General features: G+C 41.5%; 1 protein-coding gene across 2 annotated transcripts in view; it reads right to left on the bottom strand.

Moving 5' to 3' along the window:
• Nucleotides 1-24,760, bottom strand: part of CASR (calcium sensing receptor) — a 38,900-nt gene extending 14,140 nt beyond the window's left edge. For both annotated transcript variants that reach the window (XM_075555655.1, XM_075555654.1), the window contains exons 1-3: nt 24,576-24,760; nt 21,614-21,920; nt 6,600-7,484 (exon numbers count right to left, since the gene is read on the bottom strand). In XM_075555655.1, coding sequence (XP_075411770.1) covers nt 6,600-7,484; nt 21,614-21,920; nt 24,576-24,760 — 1,377 coding nt within the window. The remainder of the gene's footprint in view (nt 1-6,599; nt 7,485-21,613; nt 21,921-24,575) is intronic.
• Between the last annotated feature and the right edge of the window lie 2,906 nt (nt 24,761-27,666).

The following is a 27,666-nucleotide window of genomic DNA, read 5'->3' on the forward strand; positions in this document are numbered from 1 at the left end:
ACACTGCCTCTTCACCTTACCAACCAGGACAGCCTCTTCCAGGGACTGATTTCTCCTGATAAGATGTCTAAAGTAGGTAAGATGAAATTTTGCCATTCTTGCCTCTAAGGAACACTCTCGCTGGGCTTCAATAGGCACAGGGAAATTCTCCAAAATAGATTGCATATTAGCCCACAAAGCAATCCTTAGGAAAATTTAAAACCATCAAACTACTCTAAAGCGGTGGTTCTCAACCTGTGGGTTGCGACCCCTTTGGAGTCAAATGGCCCTTTCATAGGAGTTGCCCAAGATCATCAGAAAAAAACAAATATTTTACAATATATAATGACATATTGTTTTGTATTAATCACTATGTTTTAATTATGTTCAATTTGTAACAATGAACATACATCCTGCATATCATATATTTACATTACGATTCATAACAGTAGCAAAATTATAGTTATGAAGTAGCAACAAAAATAATTTTATGGTTGGGGTCACCACAACATGAGGAAGTGTGTTAAAGGGCCACCGCATCAGGAAGGTGGAGACCCACTGCTCTAATGTATCTTTGCAGATCAATTATAAGTCAGTCCTTAGAAAGATCAAAAGGAAAAAAAATTAAACATGTGGAAACTGAATCACACCTGCTTTAAAACTACTGGGTAATTGAAAATAAAACATGAGATTAAAAACTCCTTGAATTAAATAAGAATAAAAACACAATATACCAAAACCTTTGGGAGACTGCAAAACAAACAAACAACCAACGAACAGGCCATCAAATGGCAACTTATAGCAATGAACACATCAACAGGAACCAAAATTGACTCCTTAATCCAACATTTCCAACAATTAGAAAAAGAGCAGTAAATTAAGCCTACAACTATAATAATACAGAAGTAAATGGGAAAAAAAGCAGAAAAAAACCAATAAAAAGAATTGACAAGACAAGAAATTGGTTCTTTGTCTCTCAAACACTGCTGGCGCAACTACTGTGCAAAGCAAAGTTGGGAATAGAGATTCCAAGTGACCCAGAAATTTCTCTACTTGTTATATATCCTGGAAGAATAAGAGCCACACACGAATAGATCTACGTACACTCATGTTCATCACAACACTATTAATAGCAGCAAAAAGGCAATCGAGATAAATGCTGTTAGATACACAATCCTGCAACACTAGGGTCTACAAGCAGATGCTCAGGCAGACATGCAGACTGAACAAGTATGGGAGGAAAAAAATTGGATTATACCCATGAATTTACATAGGTCTGATAGGATATTTGTATGTGTGTATTTACGTCTGTTGTAAAAATATCCATGAATGTGCTGGAGCACACCAAGAAGGAATGATTTGATGGGCCTGGGTACCCAGGACTGTAGGCTAGGAAAACACTCAGGTCAGTTGGTATTTACATAGTCCTCAAAGATAATGTTCTATATCCTACTTTGGTAAGTAGTGACTGGGGTCTTAAAAGCTGGTGAACAGCCATTGAAGTTGTAACTACTGGTCTCTCCCCAGCTGAAGGACAGAAGAATGATGGGATCTAAAGATAATAGGAATTATTTGAGCCAGTGGACTAATGGACCATGAAACCAACTATCTCCATGACCATGAGACCCAACTAGATGGTACCTAGCTCCGATTATTAACTGCTCTAAAAAGGATCATATTAGAAGCTCTTGAATATTGTGGGAGACAAGTGTGGAACCAAACCAAAAATCATAAAAGAAACCAAGATTATTTGCTGGCGAAACCCACAAGACTGTAGACCCTAGGGACCCTTCAGGTCTGGAACTGAACTCATCCTTACGTTAGAAAAATTAACCATTTAAGATGGGAAGGGCAGCACTTACCCAAGGACCCAGTACAGAAGGTTGGGAAAGCAGGAGAGGTGGGAGCAGGAAGCAGAAACGCTGTGGCATAAGGGATGATACATGGAAGGGATTGCAATGGATAAATTGAAACAGAAATGTATGGACTGTTGAAAAAGTGATGATTTGCTCTGCAAACCTTTATGCAATTCACAAAAAGTTGGTTCTTTGAAATGATTAATAATCTAAACAAACCACTGGCAAATCTAACAAAGGAAAAAGGAAAGATGAAAATCACAATTGAAATGAAATGAGTACTGTCACCACAGAGCCAACAGAAAGAAAAAGGATGATAGCAGAATCCGATGACAAACTCTCCTACCAAGAATTTGAAAGCCAAGAAGAAGTGGACCCATGTCTAGAAACACACTCCCTAACCCAGGTTGAAGTAGACACCCGAACAGACTCTTATGAAAGAAATTCATTAGGTCGTTTAAAAACTTCCCCCAAAAGAATCTTGGCACAGGTAACTTCATTGAGGAAATCTATTAAAAAATTCCTAGAAGAGATGGCAGTGATTCTATTCAATCTGTTCCAGAGGATTGAAAAGGTTGGAAAACTTCCAAGTTCATTTCTTGAAGGCAGTATACCCTGGATCACTAAACCAAGGAAAGCCATTACTCCATCCTTTACTAAATCCTAACCCACAGAATCCAACCACACGTCAAAAAATACATCATGACCAAATGTAATTCATAATAGGGATGAGAGAAAGGAAACTCAAGTTAGAAAAACATTTAATGTAGTCCACCACATAAGCAAAACAAAGAAAAAGAACCATATAATCCTATTAGTCATCGCAGAATGGGCATCTGACACAATCCAACACCCATTCCGGATAAGAAAAACTTAAAAAATAAAAAAGAGGTATTCTTCAACATAATTAAGGGCATATACACAAAATCAATGACCAGCAGTATTCTCATCAGAGAGAAACTGAAAGCATTCTCCCTATAAACAGAAACCAGACAAGTATGCCCTGCCTCACCATTTCTATGCAATGTGGTGCTGGAAGTTTTAGCCTTAGTTACTAGGCAAGAAAAGGGAATTAAAGGCATCCAAATTGGCAAACAGGAAGTTTGCAGATGAAAAAAGGAAAAAACATATATACTCAGCAAGAAAGTTGTTGGATTAATTGAAAGATTCAGTACAGTGATATAAGATGTACAAAATTGCATAATCAAATTCCTTTACACTAATAGAATTTTGAAAACAAAAACAAAACAGGAAAACTCTATCATTTACAATAGCTGCAACACTTAAGTATCAATTTAACTAGAAAACAAACAAACAAAGCAAAACAAAAACCCACTGCCATCAAGTCAATTCCCATTCATAGTAAAAACAAAGGAGATAATCTCATTGTTGGCCACAGGAGAATTTTCACACTACAAGAAACCTTTGATGGTTACCAAATAAGAGGGAAAGAGATCATAAAAGCACTGCTAGAGAGTAGACTTGTGTTAATTGGAGTGAAGGGAAAGGCAATAAATAATAGGAGGGAGATTAGGAAAAAATGATGACGGGAGGGGAGACACTGGGAGAAATCGGAGTCAAAGACAACTGAGGTAAACACAATCCTGCCTGGATGTGTGTTGAGGCGTGGATAGATATGCATATCCTATGAGTCGATAGATGGATATATATATACTGAACAGGTGTGGGAGGAAAAACCAGACTAGACCGGAGAATAAATTCAACAGAGGATATTTGTATATATGTATTTATGAATATATTTTCAGTACATGGAAACTATATATTCATGAATATATTTGCAGCAAAAGTAGATATTCCAGTTTGCAGGTTATGAAAACTTCTTAGGCCTAGTCAAATACCTTGAGCGAATGGGTCAGTGGGCCTCGGCTCTCAGGACCATAGTCTCAGAGAGGCACCAAATTCTATTACACAACATAGTCCATGAACTCCGAGTTCTACATCCTACTTTGGTGAATAATGATAACTTTCCCTGCCATCGAGTCAATTCTGACTCATAGCAACCCCATAGGGCAGTGTAGAACTTAGAACTGCCCCTGTGGGTTTTCAAGAATGTAACTCTTTATGAGAGTAAAATGTTTCAACTTTCTCTCACAAAGCAACTGCTTTTGAACTGCCCACTTAGCAGTCAGCAGCCAAGCGAGTAATTGCTAGATAACCAAGACTCTTTCAGAGTAATGACTTGGGTCCTAAAAGCTCCTGAATGGCTGTTGGTTGTTATGAGTCAGAAATGACTGGCTGGCAGTGTTTTTTTTTAATTTTTAAATTTTGGTTATCAAAGGGGAAGCTATTGGTTTTTCCTTGTGTGGAGAGAATAAGAGTGATGAATATTGAAGAAACATGGAAACCGTCCAATGGTTCAATGGACCACACGAACATTATGAGACCAGAATTATAGTACCAGGTGATCACTGCTAATTCCCCTGAAAGGGGATGCGTTAGAAGGTCTTGGATGGAGAGGGAGATGAATGTGGAACAAAACACAGAATCATAAGAGACAAGGCTTTCTGGTAGGACAGAGACTGGTGCCCCTTTGTCACTCATTAGGTTGGGAATGGAATTTATCCCCAGGGGTCAACCTCCAGGTGAACAGTATGTGAATGGGAGGACAGACCTAGTCAGATATGCATACCTTAGCACGATCAACTATTTGAGATCAAAAGGGCAGCAGTTGGTCAGGGACAAAGTTCAGAAAGGTTGGGAAAAGGGGAGGAATGGTAACAGGAAACACAAGGAGGAAGCGAGGTACGAGAGGGTACATTGAGGACAACGCAATGGACAAGAAGAGATAAAATGTGTGTGGATTGTTGGATGTACAACTGATGATCTGTGCACACCTTCACTGAATAAACAATAAAAATATGCAAGAAAACAATTAAAATACACAATTAAAAAGCACGAGCACGAGTAAGAGAAAGTGTTGCCACTCAAGGATCCCTGGGGCTTCACGGAGTGTGTGTAGGTCTGCAACGGCAAGGTTAGCAGTGGAAGCCCTCAGCTGCTTTCTTCTGAATGATGAAGCGCTCTTCTGAAAGATTTACAGCCTCAGAAACCCACAGGACAGTTCTGCCCTAGACAGTCAAAATGGACTCTATGGCAGTGTATTTGGTTTGGCTTTAAAGATGGTCTGTCTGTTGATTCTTCCTCATACAATTCTATACTTGGCATCATGGCTTCTCAAGTCCTTTTGGTCCGTGGTCCTTCATCAAAGCCTCTCTTTCTTTACTAGGGGTGGGGTTGCAGAATGAGGAAGAAAGCTTTGAGCACATCACAGTGGTTAAAATTTTTAGCCAACAATGACACCTGAGCAAGATATTCCCATGAGAGAAAGGCTGAGAATTGGCAAATCCTGGCTTGCTCACCAGTCCAGATATAGTCTCGCTACCTCATCGCATACGAATCTCTAAGATGTCATCAGTCATAGTTGTATAGTCTATGCTTCTTAGCACCTTTCCCCAATGGTCTGTGGTTGGGCTCTGTGTGCCAACCTGTTTTGCTTTGTGCTTATATCCTTCCTGCTTAAAAAATCAGAGTCAAATCCACAGCTATCAAATTGTGACTCACAGTGATCCTATAGCTTAACAAAAACACCCAAACCAAAACAAATTCACTGTCATCTAGTCAATGTTGACTCACAGTGGCCTTCTATTGGTTTCTGGGACTATAACTGTTTACAGGAGTAGAAAGCCTAATATCTTTCTTAAGTAGCTGCTGGTAGTTTTGAAGTGCCAACTATGTGGACCGCAGCTCAATGACTTACCACTAGGGCTCCTCATCCAACCCTATGCCCTAGTCACTATAAGCATAGGCATTCCACATAAGGTCCATTTTTCCTATAACTATTTCAGTGATACATTTTGGAACTATCCCATATCAAATTCTTTTAAGAAGAAAAATTTCCCCCCCTGTGCCCTTGGTCTTCTTTTGTTCTAAGTTGATGCTTAGCTGGCTATTGGGTGGTTTAATACAGGATGTGAGTGGAACTAAACACAACTGCATTAGCTTCATACCTTTTGCGTATGGGTGTCATTAAAAACCAAACTCACTGTCCTGGAGGCAATTCAGACTCCTAGTGATCCATTAAGACAGAGTAGAAGCGCCCCTTTGGGCTTCCTAAGCTGTAAGTGTTTACGGGAGCAGAAAGCATCATTTTTCACCCACTGAGAAGCAGGTGCGTTTGAATGCTTACCTTATAGGTATATCAGCCCAACATGTAACCCACTGTACCATTTGGGCTCCTGGGAATGTAACACACACTTAATAAATGTAGAAAATGAGAACACGCTCCTATTCAATACTAAATATATTCCAAAGCATTAAAAACAAAACAAAACAAAAAAACCTTTAGGGCCTTATTTACAATTTTTCTCAAAACTTGAACTAGAACTTTTAAACAGAGAATGAGATGAATACCTTTTATAGAGTCAGTTGGCCAGACATCTAAATAGGTAATTTGAACCAACATTATATATGTGGGAATAAAAAACCCACTTAGATACAGCCTTTCTCTTGACTTGGTTAGCCCAAGTCTGCTTCATTACACCCATCTATCTTTCAGTTGCCTTTCCATCGATTCTGATACACGGCAACTCATGATGCTTTTAATGGTTGAATTTTATTTTTTTCTGAGGCACCTCTGGGTGAACTCGACCCTCAAGAATCAGCAGCCAAGCTTTGAGCCAATTGTACTTCCTAGGGATTCTCCTTCATTACACAGAGCACTGCTATCTAAGGTTGAGGACTTACTTGCCATGCTTCAACTTTCTTGATGTCTGCACAGGAGCCATTGGTGAAGAGTCCTCTCCCAGGTAAGCAAGTATATATATCTTGGAGGGCATGGGCAATGGAGTAGACTGCCAGGTACACATTGTAGGATATCCGCAAGTGTGTATAATCCATGTAGGGGGTCTCCACACTGCTGATGTTCTCATCCCCGGTGCAGAGGGGCCGGAAGGTAGCAGAGCTGTTGCTTAACTTGCTGCCTTCTTCTTTCTGGTCTCTGAGTAAAGAGTCCACAGGTGAGGGTCCTTTAGCACCTTCTTGGAGGTGGCAGTTAAATGTTTCTTCCCAAAATTCCTTGGCAAAACCATTGTGGACAGACTTCCTGGGATGCACTTTTTGCAGGAATTCTCGGAAGCCTGGGATCTGCCCTGCCTTCAGAGCAAATCCGATCGTGCCTCCAATCACGTGAAAATACTCAGGCATGGCTATCAAGGAGGAGCTGGCCCAGGCCTCGCTGGCCAGCCAGATCCTGCCTGTAATATTGCGCCTGACGATCTCCTTGATGAGAGGTTCAAGGTCTGGGCCGCTGGAGAACACTACAATGACTTTGGCTGTGGAATTCTGAATCACCTCCACCACCTGATGGATATCTTTCTCTTGAGAGTACTGGGAGATGAGTTCACTGAAGTCAATGCAGATGTCCCTCTCTTCAGCTTCCTCTCGGAACTTCTCAATGCCTGGACGGCCATAGTCATCATCAGCTGCAATTGTGCCCACCCAGTTCCAGCGGAAATATTCGATGATGTCTGCCATGGCTGTGGCCTGGTTCTCATCATTGGGGATGGTGCGGAGGAAGGACTTGAACTGGTTCTTGTTGCTCAGGAGTCGGCTGGAGGAGGCATAGCTGACCTGGAAAAAAAAATCAAGAATCAAGAATGAATGAGCGAATAGGGCCAGTTGAGTCTCAAGGTCGTTGTGCACATATCTTCAGGAGCACACATGCATTGGACAGGTTATTCAGTGAAGACGGGATGAAAGTGTGAGGGTAGCTAGAATCCATTCTATGACAGAGTGAGCACCCACACACCTGTCAGTGTATCAGGGCCATTCTCATCCCCGATGGGTGATCTGAGATGGAACTAAAATGAATTGGGATTATACTATGGACTATAAGTGCCTCCCCACATTATGCGTAAACTCACTCAATGCTATATGGTCGATGACAACTCACAGTAAACTTATAGTGCAAGGTAGGACTGCCCCTGTGAGTTTCTGAGACTGTCTGTTAGAAAGCCCTGTCTTCCCAAGGATTAGCTGGTGGTCTCGAACTACAGACCTTTCATGTCTCAGTCCAACTCATAACCATTATACCACCAGGGCTGCCTCGTAGTGTGTAGGTCATAGGTAATAAAAGGGGCATCATCCTTTCTCTGGGAAGATGTCTGCAAGGAGGACAATGGCTGGACTTTAACAGCAGAACAGACCCGAGGTTGAATCCCAGTTTGTAGTTTATGAGATAACTGACCTTGAATAAGCTCCTCGAAGGCTTTAAGCCTCATTTACTTATCTGTACAATAATTGATAGTTACTTTGCAGTACTATTATGAACATTAAATTATGGGCTTTGTGTATACAGTGGCAGGCTCCAAACAGGTGTTCAAAAAAATCAGAGCAGCTGTTATCTATTATAAAGGGAGCAAAATAAAAAGCAAACCCACTGCCTGAGTCAATTCTGACTCATATTGATCCTACAGGGCAGAGCAGAACTGCTCCTTAAGGGAGTTTAAGGCAGTCAGTCTTTACAGGAGGCAGACACCCTCGTCTTTCTCTCAATGAGCAGCTGGTGGGTTTGAAAGGCTGACCTTGTGCCTAGCAGCCCAATGCTCATCCTACAGCAACAAAATGGATTATGGGAAGCCCAGTGAACCCACTCACATATGTTCACACACTTTGAGATTTTCTTCACATTGATCTGATCATAAAATCAACAATATCAAGAGCTACTTGTGATTTCAAGGAGAAATCACTGTTATGCACTGTTTCAGTTTCTTTTAACCCTTTCTGTGCTGCCTTATGGGCATACATATCCATATATACACCTTCTGCTTGTTGGGCTCATACTGAGCTGCATGTTCTGGTTTCCCACAGTCTACCTCTAGGTATGTGGGTTATGAGTATGGCTGCTAACCGTAAGACCATCAGTTGCTCCTCAGGAGAAAGCTGAGGTTTTTTGCTCCCATAAACATTACAGCCTCATTGAAATCCTAATCTCTGACAAAACTGATCTCAAGGTGAAAGCCATAACAAGAAGGGGCACTGTATAGTGCTCAAGGGAACAGCAGAACAAGAACCAGTGAGCATAATAAATATACATGTGCCCAATGAGAGACCTGTGAAATTCATCAATCAAATGCTCCAAAAGATGAAAAAAGAAATCACAGGCTCAATAATCACTGTAGGTGACTTTAATATACCACTTTCCTAGATAGATCACAGGAAGAGAGGCTTACCAAGGAAGCTACAGAAATAAACTCTACAATTAGGCGACTTTGCCTGAGAGGCATTTTCAGAACACTCCACCCAAATGCAAAAAATTCACATTATTCTCAAGTCCACATGGCACATACTTTAAGAAATAACACATGCAGGGGCAAAGTTGACCCCATGTAAATTCAAGCACTCAGCACTAGAGATCACTCAGACTGCTCTGTTGGATCATTATGCCACAAGGCTGGACGTCAACGATAGGACGATGAAGAAAACAAGGGAAAACAATTGGTGGATGAATAACTCTCTACAAAATGGGTACTGGTCCAGATCAGAGACGAAATTAGGAAGTTTTTAGAAACCAATGAGAATGAGAATATGATGCACCCAAACCTTTGGAACACAGCAAAAGCAGTTATCAGTGGAAGTTTGATAGCAACAAATGGGAGAGAGACTTACAATTGATATGCTGGTACAAAACCTCCAGCAATTAAAGCAGAGTCAACAGGACAATCCTACTAATAGCAAACAAAAAATAAATAGATAAATAAAAATTAGAGCTGAGATACAGGAGAGGTAAAACAACAAAAACATTTTTTTAAAATCAATGCCGCTAAAAGCTGGTTCTTTGAAAGGATTAACAGAATCTATAGACTGCTGGCAATCGTAACCCAAGAAAGGAAGGAGCAAATTTCAATAGCCAGGATGATGGATAAAACAGGGGACATTAGAACTGACCCTAGTGAAATTAAAAGGATAATTACACAGTACTACGAAGGCATATACGCCAAGGGATTCAACAACTTGGAAGACATGGAACCATCCTTGGAAAAACAATCCCTCCCTAGACTGTCCCAGATGTACATCAAAAACCTCAATAAATCCAAAGCAATAGAAGAACTAGACAAGGTTATCAAGGAATACCAACTAAAAATCCTCAAAGCCAGATGGCTTCACAGGAGAATTCTACCAAGCATTCTGGGAAGAACTGACCCAACCCTACACAAACTCTTCCAGAGCATAGAAAATGATGGCAAACTCCCAAACTCCTTCTATGAAGCAAGTAGAACACTGATACCTAAAGTGGGCAAGGACCCCACAAAAACTGAGAACTACAGATCAGTATCTCCAATGAACATCGATGCAAAAATCCTTAGTAAAATACTGGCCAATCGAATACAAAAGTATATAAAATGAATAATTCACCATGACCAAGTAGGATTCATTCTAGGGATGCAGGGATGGTTCAGCACCCGAAAGCCTATCAGCATTATTTGCCACATTGACAAGAAAAAGGATAAAAACCACATGATAGTACCAGTAGATCAGAAAAAGCATTCAACAACATCCAACACCCATTCCTTTTTAAGACACTCAAAAAGATGGGAATGGAAGGAAAATTCCTCAATATAAGAAAAGCTATCTATGGAAAACCAACAGTCAACATGGTAGTCAATGGAGAAAAGATGAAAACAGCCTCACTGAAAAAAGGGGACTGGTACAAGGATGTCCCTTGTCCCTACTTTTATTTAACATCATACTGGGGTCCCAGCTAACAACATAAGGCAAAGAAAAAACATCAGAGGGATTCATCTGGAGAAAAAAGAAGTGAAACTATCAATATTCACAGATGGTATGGTTTTATATACAGAAACCCCCAAAAGCTCCACAGGAGGAGTGCTGGAAGCAATAGCGGAATATGGAAGAGTGTCAGGATACAAGATCAATAAACAGAAGTCTACCAGACTGAGATATAGATTGAATGAGACCACGGAAGAGGAGATAAAAAAGGCAGTGCCCTTCATAATAGCCAACCACAATGGAACTATCTAGGTATATACCTAACCAAAATAACAAAAGATTTGTATGAGGAAAACTATAGAACACCTTTACAAGAAACCAAGACTGACCTCTACAAATGGAAGAATATCCCATGCTCATGGATTGGAAGACTTAATATAGTAAAGATATCAGTCCTGCACAAGGCACTATATAAGTTTAATGCTATCCCGATTCAAATACCTACATCTTCTTTCAAAGAATTGGAAAAACTGACTACTAAATTCATATGGCAAGGAAAGAAGCCCAGAATTAGCAGAGAACTCCTCAGGAAGAAGGACAAAGTCAGAGAGCTTGCGTTACCTGACTTTAGCTCATATTGTATAGCCACAGTAGGCAAAACAGCATGATACTGGTATAATTACAGATATTCAGACCAATGGAAAAGAACTGAAAACCCAGAAAATCCAGAAATGAAATAATCAAAATACAGACAACTGGTCTTTGATAAGGGTCCCAAAAATATCAAATGGGAAGCACATGCCCTCTTCAACAAGCAGTGCTGGAAAAAATGGATATCTTCTTGCAGAAAAATGAAGCCAGACATTCCCTCACTCCATGCACAAGAATAAACTCAAAGTGGATCACAGACCTTGAAGTCAAACTCCAAACTATTAGGGCCATTAGTAAAGAAATGGGGATAAACCTAAGAACTTTAGTGCAGGGAATACATAGGTTATCAGAAATAGGGAAGGGTACAAACAGAGAAACACAATTTGACAAGTGGGATATACTGAAGATAAAACACCCGTGTGCATCAAAAGAATTTGCCAAGAGAGTAATAAGAGAGCCCACGGACTGGGAAAACATCTTTAACAATGACACATCAGACAATACTCTGCTAGCCTACAATAAGAAACAAACAAGCAAACAAACAAACAAACAAACAAACAAACCAATAGCCCATTGAGGAGGTGGGAAAAGGACCTGAAAAGAAGTTTCACAGAGGCAGAAATCTGAACGGCCAATAAACATATAAGAAAATGTTCCTAATCATTAGCCATAAGAGAAATGGAAATTTAAATAACTATGAGATACCACCTAACACCCTCAAAATATCAGAAAGCAACCAGTGTTGGAGGAGATGTGGTGAGATAGGAATTCTCATCCACTGCTAGTAGACCTGTAGGTATATGCAGCCATGAAGGAAATTGATTTGGCAATATATAAAACACATGGAAATTGAGCTACTATATGACCCAGCAATTCCCCTACTGGACATATGCCCAGAGAAGGTAAGAAATAAAAAAAACAGAAAGCAACAAGTGTTGGAGGGGTGTGGTGAGACAGGAACTCTCATCCAGTATGAATGTGAAGCCATTCTGGAAATCGATTTGGTGATACCTAAAATAAATGGAAATCAAGCTATCATATGACCCAGCGATTCCCCTACTGGGCACATACCCAGAGAAGGTAAGAAGCAGACCACGACCCGCCGCCTGTACGCTAATGTTCATCACAGCACAGTTCACAGTCGCAAGGAATTGGAAACAACCTAAATTTTCATCAATGGACGAGTGGATTAAAAAACTCCAGTAGATACATACATAAAATGCTTCTTTAAAAAGCAGTGATGAATGCATGAAGCACATCATTGCATGGGAAGAGTAGGAGGAAATGATGCTAAGTGAAGGAAGCCAAGTACAAAAGGCCAAGTACATGAGTCCACTGAGTTAAGCTTAAAAAGCACAAGGGGAGTAGGGGAAGAGCCACTAAATGTAAAAATTCCTGGGGTGAGGCCCACGCATTGGGGTTAGGAGGCAGACCCAACTCAGGGATGCATATGGCAGTCAATTAAAAAGGAGGGGAGGGGAAAAGAAAGAGGACATGGATAGTGGGGAACAGGGTATTAACCCACCCACAGGGAGGGTATTTGTTTATGTCTTCACAGGAAAGGGAGAGAGGGACCAGAACTCAATCTGGTATGCCAAGCCTTTAGAGCAATATACCAGCACGAAGCAGTCAACCGACAGAGACGTCTTTGGGGCTGGTTCCAGTTCCAGCTACATCGAGGACCTCCCCAGAAGATTGTATTATAGAGGACAGCACTGAAGAGACAGCACAGGGAGAGTGACGGATCTTCCCAGAACACACGGGAGGGAAAGAGAGAGAGAGAGAGAGAGAGAGAGAGAGAGAGAGAGAGAGAGAGAGAGAGAGAGAGAGAGAGAGAGAGCAGCATCCTGACCCACCAACCCCTAAGGATGACACTCCTGCTCGGAGAAGCCAATGCACAGAGAGGACCACAGGGCTGGCCCTACCACGAGACACGATGTCCTCTCACTGACCCACAGTGTTACGGGGGACAGCACTGGAGACACAGTGTGGGAATTGTGCCCAGTCTGTCCCCCTGCCCCCCTAAGCAGGAAAAAACATAAAGGAAGAACAACAAAGCAGCAAGGAGAGCAAAGCAATGACGTCTCCAAGGAATCCTGAATATAGACTTCAGACTCGGAGGATAGGGCTTGGCACCTCATCAGACTCAATCATAAAACGTACATAAGGGTCAGCAAGACCTGGAATATTTATAGCCCCCTTTTTTTTCTTCTTCCTTTTTTTCATTTCTATTCATATAAGATAGGCAAGATAAACAATCCCAAGGAGAAAACAACAGGACTGATGGTTCTGGAGGGACAGGAGAGAGGGGGAGGGGGAGGAAAGGGAAGAGGGAACCAACAAACCCAGGAAGAAGGCATAAGCAAGAGATCTAAAACAATGGTGAGGAGGGTGTAGAATGCCTGGTGGGGTCTGATGAAGTGCAATGTAGCCAAGAGGAATTACTACGAGCCTAATGACGGTCGAACATGAGTCAATGGCCATGAATTTGGTATTAGCTTTGGTTAAGGAGGAGACCCTGTAGTGCGGTGGTTAAACACTCAGCTGCTACCTGTGGGAGCAAGATAAGCTTCTGCAAGAGTCACAGCCTTGAAATATCCATCAGGCAGTTCCTGTCTGCCCTACAGGGTCACTGTACATCAGAATCAACGCAACAGCTTTCACCTACTGCTGGAAGCCATCAGGTTCCCTGAGTGACACAAAGAGTAATGAGTTTGCCTGACAATTAAAAGGTTGGAGGTTCCGGTCCATCCAGAGGTGCCTGGTTTTATATACTTCAAAAATGCCAGCCCCAGACACCATGTGAAGGGCAGCTTCCCTCTGACCCTTGGGGTCATCCTGAGTCAGATCGACTCAACAACGGGTTACTGGTTTGGTTTATGAGGGAGTCACTGGGCAGTGGCAATGAAACAGTTAACGCACTTGGCTGCTAACCAAGAGATGAAAGGTTTCTGGTCCACCCTGAAGTGTCTCAGAAGAAAGGCCTGGAGATCTTGTTCAGGAATAAATAGCCATGGAGAACCCAACCGAGCACAGTTCTAATCTGACACACCTTTGGTCACTCTGAGTCACAAGTGACTCGACAGCCACTAGTTGGTCTTATAGGTTATGAACCTAAGGTTCCTTAGGGAAACCTCACTGGTTTTCCTTTCCCACTGTCTAATTTCTCTCTTTCGGTCTTGCAGCTAGCCTCTTCTTCAAGCAAAGCCCGCCTCCCCATCCCTACTCCCTTACACTTTAGCTAAAAGAAAGCCCAATTGTAGTAATTTCGGAGAACTGTTGTTTTGTTGGTTAGGTGCAATTAGCCACTTAGGCTATTTGGCTCAGTTCTCATCACCACAAAAGCAATGCTGTAGATTATTAGATATAGTCAGAAACACATCTGTTCCTTTTCTGAGTTTTAAGAGTTCAACCAACACCTAGAATTGCTTTCTAACATTTTCCCCATTACGGAAAATGTAGAAAATAGGAGGGAGGTGGCTGACCAACTCTGGGAGGGTGTGGTCCAAGCACCCCGAGGTACCACCTAGGCCCCGCAGAGCTGGAGGCGGCCACTTTCTTGGCATAGCTTTGAGCCATCTTCAACACCCCAATGGTGAGGAAATTCTGTGGATCAGATTGTCCCTTCTAAAGAATCAAACGCCAAGCCTAACCATTTACACACTGCATGGAAGTTCTTCTAGGTAATGAAGACATGCTTACTCTCTCTGGCACCCGAATTTTCTGGACCTTTAAGGCTTCCTGTGAAAATAATCTGAAGGAATTTCGGAGAACAGATGAGAACACCTGTTTATTAATGCTCATCAATTGAAACAAATACTTTTATCAGCTCAGGATTTTAAAGAAGAATGTTTCCAAAATGTTCTTTTTCATGAACAAACTGCTTCCATATTAAAACCATTAAAGACCACAGTCAATGAAAGAAACGAACTTTTACTAAAGTCAGGCCTGCTTTTCCCGCGTAGAGCTTTATATTGTGGAAGTTGTAATGTGAAATTGATATTTCCTTTCTTTTATCAGAATCAGTACCTTCTAGTTCTATAATGACACTTCATAAGTTAAGTGGTTAAATGAAGTGATTTGTGCATGTGTATGGGAGCAGACACAGTGATTCATCCTTCCAACAATTTAAATCAATAAAAACCACAGAGAAATATAAGTAATTTGTTTAGATGTTATTGTTTTCTAGAAAGCTTTGTCAGCAAACCCAAACTTCAGGCTCCTGAATCAGAATTTTGCAAATCAAAGTGCTCCCTGGGCGTAAATCCATCATTACTTGATCTTTTGAAAAATAGCTCAAGAAGGGTCTTTAAGAGGATAAAAGATTTAAAGTTTTTTCTTATAATGTTCTCTTAAAGAATGTATTTATAACATTATCCAGTTTGTTAAACCAATAAAACAAAAACAAAACCCAAATTAGAGAAGTAAGGTAAATACATGGACTAAAACCCAAAAATACCCTTGAAAATATGCAAACTTTTGTAAACTATGGGGAGAATTCATGAATGATTCAGAAGACTGTTCTAATTACTTGACTCTAGGTGACCTGCTTGCTCCATCCACACGGTGGCATGACTGTCGTACGAAATATACTCAACAGAGCAGAGGTAACCAGCCGGGGCTGTGCATTATATTGTCCAGGGAGCTTTCAATGGCTCCCTTTGGCCTGGCTGCATTTCACATCAGTTAAACCAGAATACCTTGCAGGGTGAGGACCTGGGAATCAGTATTTTTCAAGCTCCCCAAGTGTTTCCAGCATGTAGTCATGGCAGAGCCACAGCTGTCCATGAACTTACATGGGTTTGCCAGATAATCATTGTAGTCACTTACTTAATTCACATTCGACTGAACTTAATCTTCCATTCTAACTACAAAGAATTACACATTTCTTCTTTACATGGTGACCATTACACCTGAACCCTGTTGGTTACAGCAACGTACTTTTAAAATGTGCTCTTAAAAATACTTCAAAAGAGCATACGTGATCCAATCTTATGGTACGATATGCTAAGTTTGAAAGATGCCTATTTGCATCTTTCTGTCTGTGGGTTCTGTCTGATCACTTTAGCACAAGAGTTACAGAGCAAGGGCTTCCCCATGGGAAACACCTTTAATTCCCTGAAGTAAAGATGTGGGAAATGACTTAGTCAGCTGTCACTTGCATCTAGAGGGATAATGTCTATCACCAAGGAAACAGAGACTTCTCCCCAACAAAGAAATGTGAAGACATCAAAGGTAATTTCATAACTTCAAAAAAGATCTTAAAGCATGATTTACAATTTAATATACATTTTTATTTCAGAGTTATATCATGCTTGAGCTGATCCTCTATCCATGGGCATTTAGGTTGTTTCCAACTTTCCACCAAAAAAAAGTGCTGTCACAGACCTACAGATATTAACATGAAAAACATCTGCTACCTAGCATTAAGGGGGAAATCAGTTTACAGAATAGCATGTAGAATGCGTCCATCTTTTCTTGCTTTCAAAGTTTCAAATGTTTACCAAAGTGCTTGTTTTAGTGCTTCTTAGTATCTGAAAACACAACCATCTCTCCACCACAGCTGAGTTTCAGCAAGGTGGAGACAAAACTATTCCTGTGTGCACAACAAACCCTTGCCGAGTGAAACAGAAGGCACTGCATTTCAAGAATGTGCAAGATAATTATTTAAGTGCCTAGCTCATGAGAAAATATGTTTGCTCCCCATTGATCTAAACTTCCGATTAGTTAACAGACAGGCAGGGGCTATTAGGGGAAAAGGGTAGACACAGATATTGTGGGACTGAAAGGTAGGATTTCTATTGTATAGTCTTATGTTTAACAAAGGCAGAAGAAAAGTCAGGGAATTCCATTTCTAAAGGAATGGAATGGGAACTAAATAAATGAACGCTTTAAAAAAGAAGTAAAAATTTATACAAGATATCAGAAAGAATTCCCTAATAATAGTGTGCGGTTTACACCTCAACGAGAAAAAGACTAATAGCCCAATGGAAAAATGGGCAGAGCACATGAACAGACATGACAATTCACCAAACAAGACATTTAAGTGACCAACAAACGTATGCAGAAATGCTGACAGTCCTTAGCCAATGGAGACATGCAAATCAAAATGATAAATACTACCTCACCCCAGCATTAATCATGAAAGTCACAAAAACCAGAAAACAGCAAATGCTGGTCAGGGGGTGGAGAGACTGGAAGCCTCTTACACTGCTGGTTGGCCTGTAAATGGTACATCCACTGTGGAACGTGGTATGGCTCTTCTTCAAAATGATGGGAATGGAACTATCTTAAGAGCCAGCAATCCCTCTACTTGTTAATTATTCTCATGAAATAAGAACTGCAGCACGAAGAGAGACCTGCACACTCATATTCACTGCGACACGATTCACACTAGTGAGATGAAAACAATCTAAATATCCAGCAGTGGAAGAATGGATTAATACACTTCACATCTACGCAATTGAAGGCTATGTAATGACAAAAAAAATAAGTCTGAAAAGCACCTCGTAAGATGGACGAACCGGGAGCACAGCATGCTGAGTGAAATTAGTCAATCATAAGAGGAAAAATATTGTGGGAGACCACTATAAGACAGCAATCAAGAAAAACCAACCCTTTCACACTGAAAGAAAAATATTTGATGGTGATTAGGGGCAGAAGAGGAGGCCTGGTGTCATTGTGGGTTACATGTTGGGCTGCCAACCTCACGGTCAGTGGTTCAATATCCACAGGAGAAAGACGAGGCTCTCTACACTGGTAAAGATGGAGACTCTGGGAAACCCCGGTTGTTATGAGTCAGAATGGCCTCGATGGCAGTGAGTTTGGCTTTTTGAGAAGGGTGGGAGGTAAAGGGAGAGCGGGAAAATCATAGACTAAAGGGGAGACAGGGGTTCACTGAGGTTAAGGGGAAGATGTCATGCAATCAGAGGGAGGTTGGTAACAATGATGGTCAGTCAAGGCAAGACTACAAGAGTTAAAGTCAGCGGAGGCTAGCACAAAAACATACATTACCATTTACTGAAGTCCATACTCTATGAATTTAATTATTTGGCATTGCAATAGACACAGGCCCCATCTACCTGCTAAGCAAATACATATATGTGAGCTAAAACAGTATGTATTTAAAAAGATGAAGCCCATGAAATACCACATGCTTTTTGATGAATCCAACCTGTATCATTAAATAAAAGACCCCAGTAACATATTATTCAGTGATAAAAGGAACGAAACCCTGAAAAACATGTCTATCTTAAACAACCACTTACATACTGTATATACTCGTGTATAAACCAAGTTTTTCAGCACATTTTAAATGCAGGTTTTGTGGTAAAATTAGGTGCTTCGGCTGATATTCAGGTCAGCTTATACTCGAGTACATAGGTACATGGCATTCAGGAAAATGCAAAACTATAGATTTTTGCAGGATGCCAAATGGTTGCAGTGGTAGTAAAAGGCATAGTTGAATAGATCATGTATTTTAGAATCGTGAAACTATTTTGTTTGATACAGCAGTGCTGAATACAAGGCATTACGGGTTTATCAAAGCCTAGAGAGCTTTAGAAAACAGAAAGTACATGCAAATTTGAGAGAAATCACGTAGAAGATCAGGGATTCCCAGGACAGAATGAAGAATGTGACAAAAGAACCCCTATGTTTATGGATCTAGGAAACAACCTCACGGAAGTGCAGGAAAGAGTCAGGTGCTGACTTGAATAGTCTTGGAAATGAGTGGAGTCTCTAAGAATATATGCAAAGGAATTGTACATAAGCGCCATGTTCTCATCTATATGCGTGCTTGCCACAGGGGCACAAATGAACCGTTTTCACTAATAGCAGAATTAAACAAATAAATGCATGGGATGAGTCAGTTTTCTCATTGTTAGATTTGGAAGTTACAAATAAACAAAAAAGAGAGGGTTAGAATGATCCATGTGGCTTAGCACTGGAGATATGAGTATGAAACTATGTTTAGGTGAATATAGATACTGCTGATTCCATATATATGTGTATATATACATGCACACACAAACATATATGTTTAAACATGGACTCATACTCCTATATATGAGGGGGCTTCAAAAATTTATGGAAAACATCCATTTTTTTCCTTTCTATTTTCCATGAACGTTTTGAAGCCCCTCATATATATTTCTTGTTCTGTCTGCCCTAGTAAAATAAAATGTATCATATCAAATGCAAGAGTCTTGGTTTCCAATACCATTTCCAATAAAAGTAACCAGGGCTGAGAAATGGCTGACTCTAGAACTGGAAGGAAATGTACAAGATTAATCTGCAGCATCTTATAATACTAGTACAAAAGGGAGGGATAAATTGCTTTTTAAAAATCCCAACATAATAATGACAGTATGTCTAATGAATCTATCCAAGGTAAAAAGTAAGTATCCAGGAGTCCATACATGATCAAATCAAATCAATCAATACGGAGAAGAAACACATATCCCATGCAAAAGAATTCCAAACAACTTATATGGATACTCTGCACTCGGAGAGACAGTCTGTCCATTATATTGCCTGCTCCTTTCTCGCTTCTTATTTGTGCGCCTTCCTTACTACTATATGGAAAGGAAGAGGCATAAACAAGAGTAACTTTGCCTTAAAGAAGCCTGAAAAAAACTACCTCAAGCCAGGTGGTCAAAGTGAACATGAACATTGATGTCACATTGATACGCGACCTTGATAAGATGTGATGTGATGTGAATGGCACTTTATACTTGTAGTCTTCCTCCTCAAAATATATTATCCCAATGCCTCCCTGGGAAAACATTAGACAATTTCCAATTGAGGGACATTCTACAAAATATTTGACTAGTAATACTAAAAGTTATTAGGCTAATCAAAAGCAAGCACAATTTGAGAAACGCTAAAACCCATGAGAGACTTAAGGAGCCATGTAATGAGGTAGATCCTGGACGGGATTAGGAAAAGGACATTATGTTAAAGCTGAGGGAATCAAAATAAAGTATGGACTTCAGTCAATAACAATGCGTCAACTAATTTAACAACGGAGATAGCTCGATGGCACAAGCACACTAAAATTGAAGAGGACTTGAAGAAATTACTGGCGGAATGATTACAGCCTTCAGTATGAACCTTAACATGAAAAAAAAAAGTCCTCACCTGTGGACCAACATCATGACAAATGGAGAAAAGAGGATTTCATTTTACTTAGATCAATAATCAACACCCATGGAAGCAACAGGTCAAGTGGGCGAACCCACCACAAAAGTGGTAAAAAGCAGAGTGGTTACTTTAAGGATTCAGAAGAACTGATGCTTTTGCATGTGTGTGTATATTTTTGCATGTGTGTGTGTGTGTGTATACACACACATCGGGCTGCCAGAAGAGTAAGCAAATCTGACTAGGAAGAAGGATAGCAGAATTTTGTCTCATACATTTTGAAATACTATCACAGGGGACCAGTCCCCGGAGGAGGATAGCATGCTTGGAAACAGAGGGTCATTGAAAAACACCTTCACTGAGATGGACTGACAGAGTGGTTGTAATCACCGGCTCAAGGAGCCCAGTGGTGAAGACGGTGCAGGGCGGCCCAGGGCTTCGTTTGTTGTACGTAGCTAACCTTACAACAGCAGCAATGTATCAGGATTGACACGCCAACTGGGACACCCACGTCCCGTGCTGAAGTAAGGTGTTAACAAGAGAGGACACTGGGTGCACAGTATGCGAAACTATCTGTACTGTCTCCACAATAATCCTGATAATAGAAAACTATTTTTATATTAAAAAATTCAATCAAATTACTTTGGTCATATAGCCAAGTGAATGGGGCTACAAACTGAATTTGGTAGAAATGAAACCCTTTTCATTGTTGCTAGCGGCTGTCGAATCTTGGCCACTGCATGCGTAACATGCTCCAGCTATTGTGAGCCACAGGGTTTTCATCCGGGAAATAGATCTACTAGCCTTTCTTCCTAGTCTGTCTTAGTCTGGAAGCTCTGCTGAAACCTGCTCGGTATCACAGCAGCATGCGAGACTCCACAGGCAATGAGGTGGTGACTGTCCCTCAGGAGCATTGGCCCGACATTGAACCTGGGTCTCCTGCATACAAACTGAGAGTTCTATGACTGATAGACCACCGCGTGGGGTCTGCAGCTTCAGTGATGGGGCAGCTTCAGTAAGAGCTCTTTAACTATTCATGCTTCGGTAACCTTGGAAGGAAAGTGGGGTCTCAGAAATTCCAGATGGTCATGGTACAATACCCTGACCCAAGAAAAGATATTCTGTGCCAACATAAAGTCAAAGATGGGAAAATACCAAAATGCATGGACAGCAGGCATGGCACCCTTCCACCCGACTTTCCTGATCCCATGCTGTTGCAGGTAAGAAGCTACAGGTACCTGGGGGATGTAGAAGAGTCCCAGCAGGTTTGCCACGGCCGTGGAGATGCCCGAGCCCGTTGCTCCCACCACAGCGATCGTAGAGGGGATGTGCTCCGAGCAATTGCAGAACTCGTCGAGGTTCAAAGAATCGATTTTATTCTGGGCAACAAAACTCAGGGTGGCCTCCAGGGCCTTAGAGACGGTGTTGCAGGTGTCAAAAATCCGGTAGCCCAGTGTCATGTTGGGAAGAAGGACTGGGCTGCTGTTTATCTCCTCTATGGCAAAAATCATCGCTTGTAACCAGCGAAACCCTCGGAAATTATACCTGGAGGAGAGAGAACGTGAAGAAAATGTGAGGTTTTCTGGTCAGCCACTTCAGCACAAGGCCTGAGCAAAGCTGGGTTTGACTATGGCTCTGTTAGTACTGGGTTTTGTGAAGTTGTCCTGTCTGAGTTGCCAATTCCCCTCTGCAAAATGGGGGAGATTACTTCTGTCACCGAGTGGCAGTGAGGATGAGGAAATTAGGCAAAAACCTCAGCATGGTGCCTCTCAGCCTTCTCAAAATAACCCAAACTCACTTCCCTCAAGTCGATTCTGACTCAAAGTCACCCTACAGGATAAGGTAGAATTGCCCCTGTGGGCAACCCTTTCCAGGTATAGAAAGTTCAGTCTTTCACCCATGGCGTGGCTGGTCGTTTCAAACCACTGACCTTGCTGTTAACAGCCTCAATGCATTACCACTATGTCACCAGGCTGCACAGACTTGGGGAGCAATAATAAGAATTAAGATGATTATTAGTAATATAATCGATCACTTGCATATGTCTCATGTGGCAAATAATTTGAAATGGCTGAAATTTTTTCGATCAAAGTAATACATAAATTTACAAGCAAAAAATGCTTAGGAGACGTAGAAATTAGACAGGATTTTAATATTGTGGGAAAACACAAAAGCAACCTGTGATGTAGCCACTATGACATTCTTGGATGTTAAGAGGAAAAGAAAGTGACGTCGTTTTTAAAATAAGCAACTAAATCTATGTGTATGAAGGTTCTGCTTAAGCAGTGGCCATTGGTTTTCTCTAGGTGGTAGAATACTACATTTTCAAATTGTGTGCTTTTGCTTATTTATATGAAGCTTTTAAAGATAGAGACTCTTGCATTGCTTTTCAAAGAAAAGAATAAATACAAACCCAGCTAATGAACAAAGAGAGATAGGATCAGTGGTAAAGTCCCCATGATCCCGGGAGCTTAGAGCAGAGTGAAGGCTCACAGATGAGTTCTACCAGTCCCCACAGGAGACAGGGTGCCAGCACAGCTGTGTCTCCCTTTCGACCTCAGCACTCCTCACTTTAACTGAGCTGTGAGAAGTACCATCTACGGAGCAGTGTCTTTCCCTATGCCATTCTGGTTCTTACAGGTTCTGATCTAAATTGTGTGTGGTGTTCCCGTTTGGTCACCTCCTGTAATATTTCTTTGCTTATTTGAATTGCTTGCTTTAAATAGAAAGGTTATTAAGAGAAATTGCAGAATTTTTCTTCACATAAAACATCTCTGCTATTAAACTGGTTCAGCCATCTTTCTTTAATCTAATTATAAAGATGATTTCAGGGCAAACTTCTTGCTTGAATACACATTCCCTCCCGCCCCCCACAGGTGTCCGTGATAGTATAACAAAGAGGACATTTGTCCATATGGATGTTGTGAAAGAGCTAATTAATGTCAGTGAAATTCTGCATTTAGTTTTTCTGCATTCAAAAGAAATGTTATCTCATTTACCAGCTCCCATTAGACCATAAGTACAAATCCGTTTTTTGGGGGAGGGAGGGCATGGCGGAGGGGGAGATTCTGGTGATTTTTCGTCTGTCACAAAGACCGATGGAAAGTGCTGGATCCTTTCTGGAAGTCGCAAGACCCAGAGACAAATCCCCACTCCCACTCAGACAGTACGTGAGGACTTGGGATGCACACTACCGTCTCGGATGCGCAGGTCAAAGGAGGTGACTCATGGAGCATTCCCCTTTGCAGGAGTCACATGCTATGTGAAGGAGTTGTGTTGGCTTCTGCATGGGTCATAACAAATTAGGGACCATTCAGAGGGAGGACAGCCAGACAGTGACGAGTCTAGAGATCACGGCCTGAAAGAATTGTTGAGTATTTGGGAAAAGAAAATATTTAAGGAAATATGATAGCTTTAATGAAGGAGGTGTCAAATGAGACCCACTTATTCTGTGCAGCCCCCGAGTTTTACACTACTGTTAGCAACTCGTCTCAGATTTGTATGAAATTTTCTAATAGTGTCACTTCCAAAACATATGGACAGCGTTTGGGGGCATCTGTGCATCAATTTGCTGCCTTACTGCTCTCGAATTGATACCAACTTAGAGTGACTCGATAGGACAGGGTAGAACTACTCCTTTGAATTTCCAAGACTGTAACTCTACACAGGAGTGGAAAGCCACAGCTTTCTCCCAAGGAACCACTATTCCATCAGGGTTCCCTTGCATCAAAGCTAAGATCCTTAAAACATAGTAAGAGCGAGGAAGCCAATACTCAGGAATTACTGACTATTGGGGCAGATAAGGTAGGAAGGGTTTGGTGACTTGGGCTTTCAAGAAGTACGATAAATTTCTTTCCAGGTACTTAGTCTTCCATTAAGCAGCACACTGCCACTGGGTAAATAATGTTGAGTCAGCTACCAAAGAACAGCATAAGCCATGGATTTTTCTACACAATATCCTTGACATTTTATTTTTGGAAAGAGAATTTTAAAAAGAAAAAAATAGAGTAAGCATGACTACTAATCACCATTTTTGAAAGGAGAACCAACTTTGAAAAAAGTATTACTTGGGTTGAGTGCAGCCTCACTGCCTCCCCTCCCCCCCCCCTCCCCTCTCCCCCCCCCTGTCCCCCGCAGTCACAGAGAAGAAAAGGGAAGAGAGTTAAAGAGCAGACTCACAGACCTAGCTGCTTCCCTTACCTGATACATTCCACGGACTCTGGTCTTGATTTTAGATCTTGGTCTTTGGCTGCTACTCCGAAATGAATCGGAAAGAGCCCCCCAAGAATAATATCCCCTTTCTTCTGGGCTCGCTGGTCAGGCCCATAGGCAGAAGCCTGCCAGGCAAGCGTTAAGAGGATCAAACAGCAGCTATAAAGAGCCATCGTCCTGTTTCCTCTCCGTGGGATGAGGGAGGATGCTAGTAGCGTGGGAGCCCGAGGACTTTCCCCCGTGGGATAGTTCAGTCTCTGTAGTGGGGGCACATATCTACAGAGAAGTTTTCAACAGGATGGAGGCAGTGGTGTTTGAATCGCCATTGCTGCCTTCTCCACTGCAGATGAGTAAGGCGGGTGATCCTTGAGTCTTTAGAATCCACATCATGTAGAGACCGTCTGCGATGCTTGCTAAAAGAGAAAAGAGAAACAAATGAAGTCAACGAAAATCTAAACCCCACCTTGCTCTGGTGGCTGCAACCCAGAGAGGGATATCAAGGTAAAGTCGAGGGTCGGTGAAAAAGGGAAAACCCTCAAGGAGATGGATTAACAAGGTAGCTGTAACACGGCTCCGACATAGCAACAACCGTGCAGATGATGCCGAGCCGTTTGCTTTGTTCTGTTCGACACGGGGTCACTGTGAGTCCGAGCTGATCACCAATTTGACATTCAACAAATCAGCCACATTTTGTATCATTGCTCACCCCACTTCCTGAGTTCCTAGTTTCCAGTCCTCCTCCTTTCCTAACCCACTGAACCTTGTTCTTGGCTAAGTGCTGCCTTTGAACATCTTAAGTGGATGCTTATTCTCCCATGGCTGGGTTCCATGACTGAGGTTCCATGTTGGGGGTGGGGGACAGTACAACCTTTGTCTGACCACTAAATCTGGTCTTTGAGTTCTGTTCCAATTGTTTTCCCCACTCTGTCCAGAACCTTCTTCTTCTTCTTTTTAATCATTTTATTGGGGCCCATATAACTCTTATAACTATTCATCCATCCATCCATTGTGTCAAGCACATTTGTACATTTGTTGCCATCATCATTTTCAAAACATTTTCTCTCTACTTGAGCCCTTGGTATCAGCTTCTCACCCCCCCCCTTCTTCTTTATGAAACCTTGATAGTTTATAAATTATTATTATTTCATGTTTTACACTGACCGATGTCTCCTTCACCTACTTTTCTGTTGTCCATCCCCCTGGGAGGGGGTTATATGTAGATCATTGTGATCGGTTCTCCCTCTCCCCCCCCCACTTCCCCTTCTCCTCCTGGCCTTCTAATGTGATCCTTTTGAGGGCAGTGGTAGTGACACCTGGGCACTCTCTAATTCTTTATGTCTCAGGTCTACGGAGGCTGATGCTCTCCTGGTCCATTAAATCATTGGTCTGATTGCTTCCATTTGTTTTTGATTTCTATCATCTTTCCTCTGGACAGGGAGAGACCAGACGGTAAACCTCATGTGGCCACTCAGGAGCTTTTAAGACCCAACCACCACTCATTGAAGTAGGATGCCGAACATCGTCTCTGTGAACTATGTTATGCCTATTGAACTTGGAGTCTCCTGACATTATGATCCTGATCTCCAAGACCAAGTGACTCATTCCTTCAGGATGTTTGGTTATGTCTAAGTAGTTTTTCATAACTTTGCCCTTTGAATGCTCCACCAAAGGTAAACATATACAAACATTCATATATATGTAAACATTAATATATATATATATATATTTGTGGGTATACTCCCACTTTCTCTCCCAAACCTGTTCAGCCTGCATGTCTATCTAACAATCTATTCATGGACCATGGCTAGTTATTGCAAGATTGTGAATGTAACGTTATTTGCCTCTGTTGCCTTTAACTCCTGCACCTCCCAAATGTCTTGCCTGCCATCAATTTGAACAAACTTCCTTTTGTTATATATTGTCATCCCCTTTACTCAGGCTAATATTTGTCCAGCCTTGAGCCACATGTTTCCAAAAATGTGAGATACTATACTACTCCCTGGGGTGCTGGTCCAGTGGCGGGGCTACAAAAGCAGATACTTAAGTGTTATACCGTATTATGAGCTTTAGTGTAAAAGTTATAATTGCCAGGGTTGGTGTGGGTTTGTTTTTTTCCTGAAAAGGAGGTGACAGCTCAAATAAGTCTGGGACCCTGTGCTCTAACCTGTGCTTTCCCCCCTGTCCCTAACCATCAAAGTCTACTTCTTTCAGTGTGAAGCATTTTTCTTGACCTTTCATGAGAATGGTCCATTTGTGATTGACAAATTCACTCAGTCTAATGACCTCCCAGTTTGTTTATGTCAGGAGGTATTCAACAGAACATTGTTATCCCTTAACATCGTGTAGCCTTTCATTGTGTGTTTGAACCAAAGCTTAGTAATCCATTCCTCCCCTGATAGGCATTTACGTTGTTTACATGTTTTTGCACTTGTGAATGGTGCTGAGGTGAACACAGGTGCATGTCAGTATATATTTGTGTGGCAGCTTAATTTTTCTAGGGCAAGGGTCAGCAAACTGCGGCTTGAGAGCCATATGCTGCTCTTTTGGTACATCACAGGTGGCTTGGAGGTAAAATTAAAAAAAATTTAAGGGATATTATTCAGATCATATTGATTCCATTTGTTTGTAAATACATATTTATGGCTCTCAAATAATTTTTGAATTATTGTGAGGGACAGGATTGGCTTTTCTGTCTCAAAAGTTTGCCAGCCCTTGCTCCAGGATATATGCCAAGTAAAGGTGTGGCTGGGTCACAGGCCTGTCTATTCCCAACAATGGGAAGCAGCGCCATGTTGCTTTCTACAGTATTTGCATTATTTTCCAGTCTTGGCACAAGTGTTAAGGGGTTCAGTCTCTCTGGACTTTTGCCAGCAGGTGCTGTTTGCTGTCCTGAACTTTGCTAGTAATGCTGGTGCGAGATGTTATTTCATTAGTGTTTCGATTTGCGTTTCTCAAATGGCCAGTGAGCTTGAACATTCCTTCATATATTTGTTGGCAGCATGAAGGTCTTCTTTGGGGAAGTGTCTGTTCATATCCTTGGCCCACTTTTTCTTCGCCACCAAAACCTTTTTATTGGGAG

The sequence above is a fragment of the Tenrec ecaudatus genome, chromosome 8 (assembly GCF_050624435.1).
Source record: "Tenrec ecaudatus isolate mTenEca1 chromosome 8, mTenEca1.hap1, whole genome shotgun sequence".
Lineage (NCBI taxonomy): Eukaryota > Metazoa > Chordata > Mammalia > Afrosoricida > Tenrecidae > Tenrec > Tenrec ecaudatus.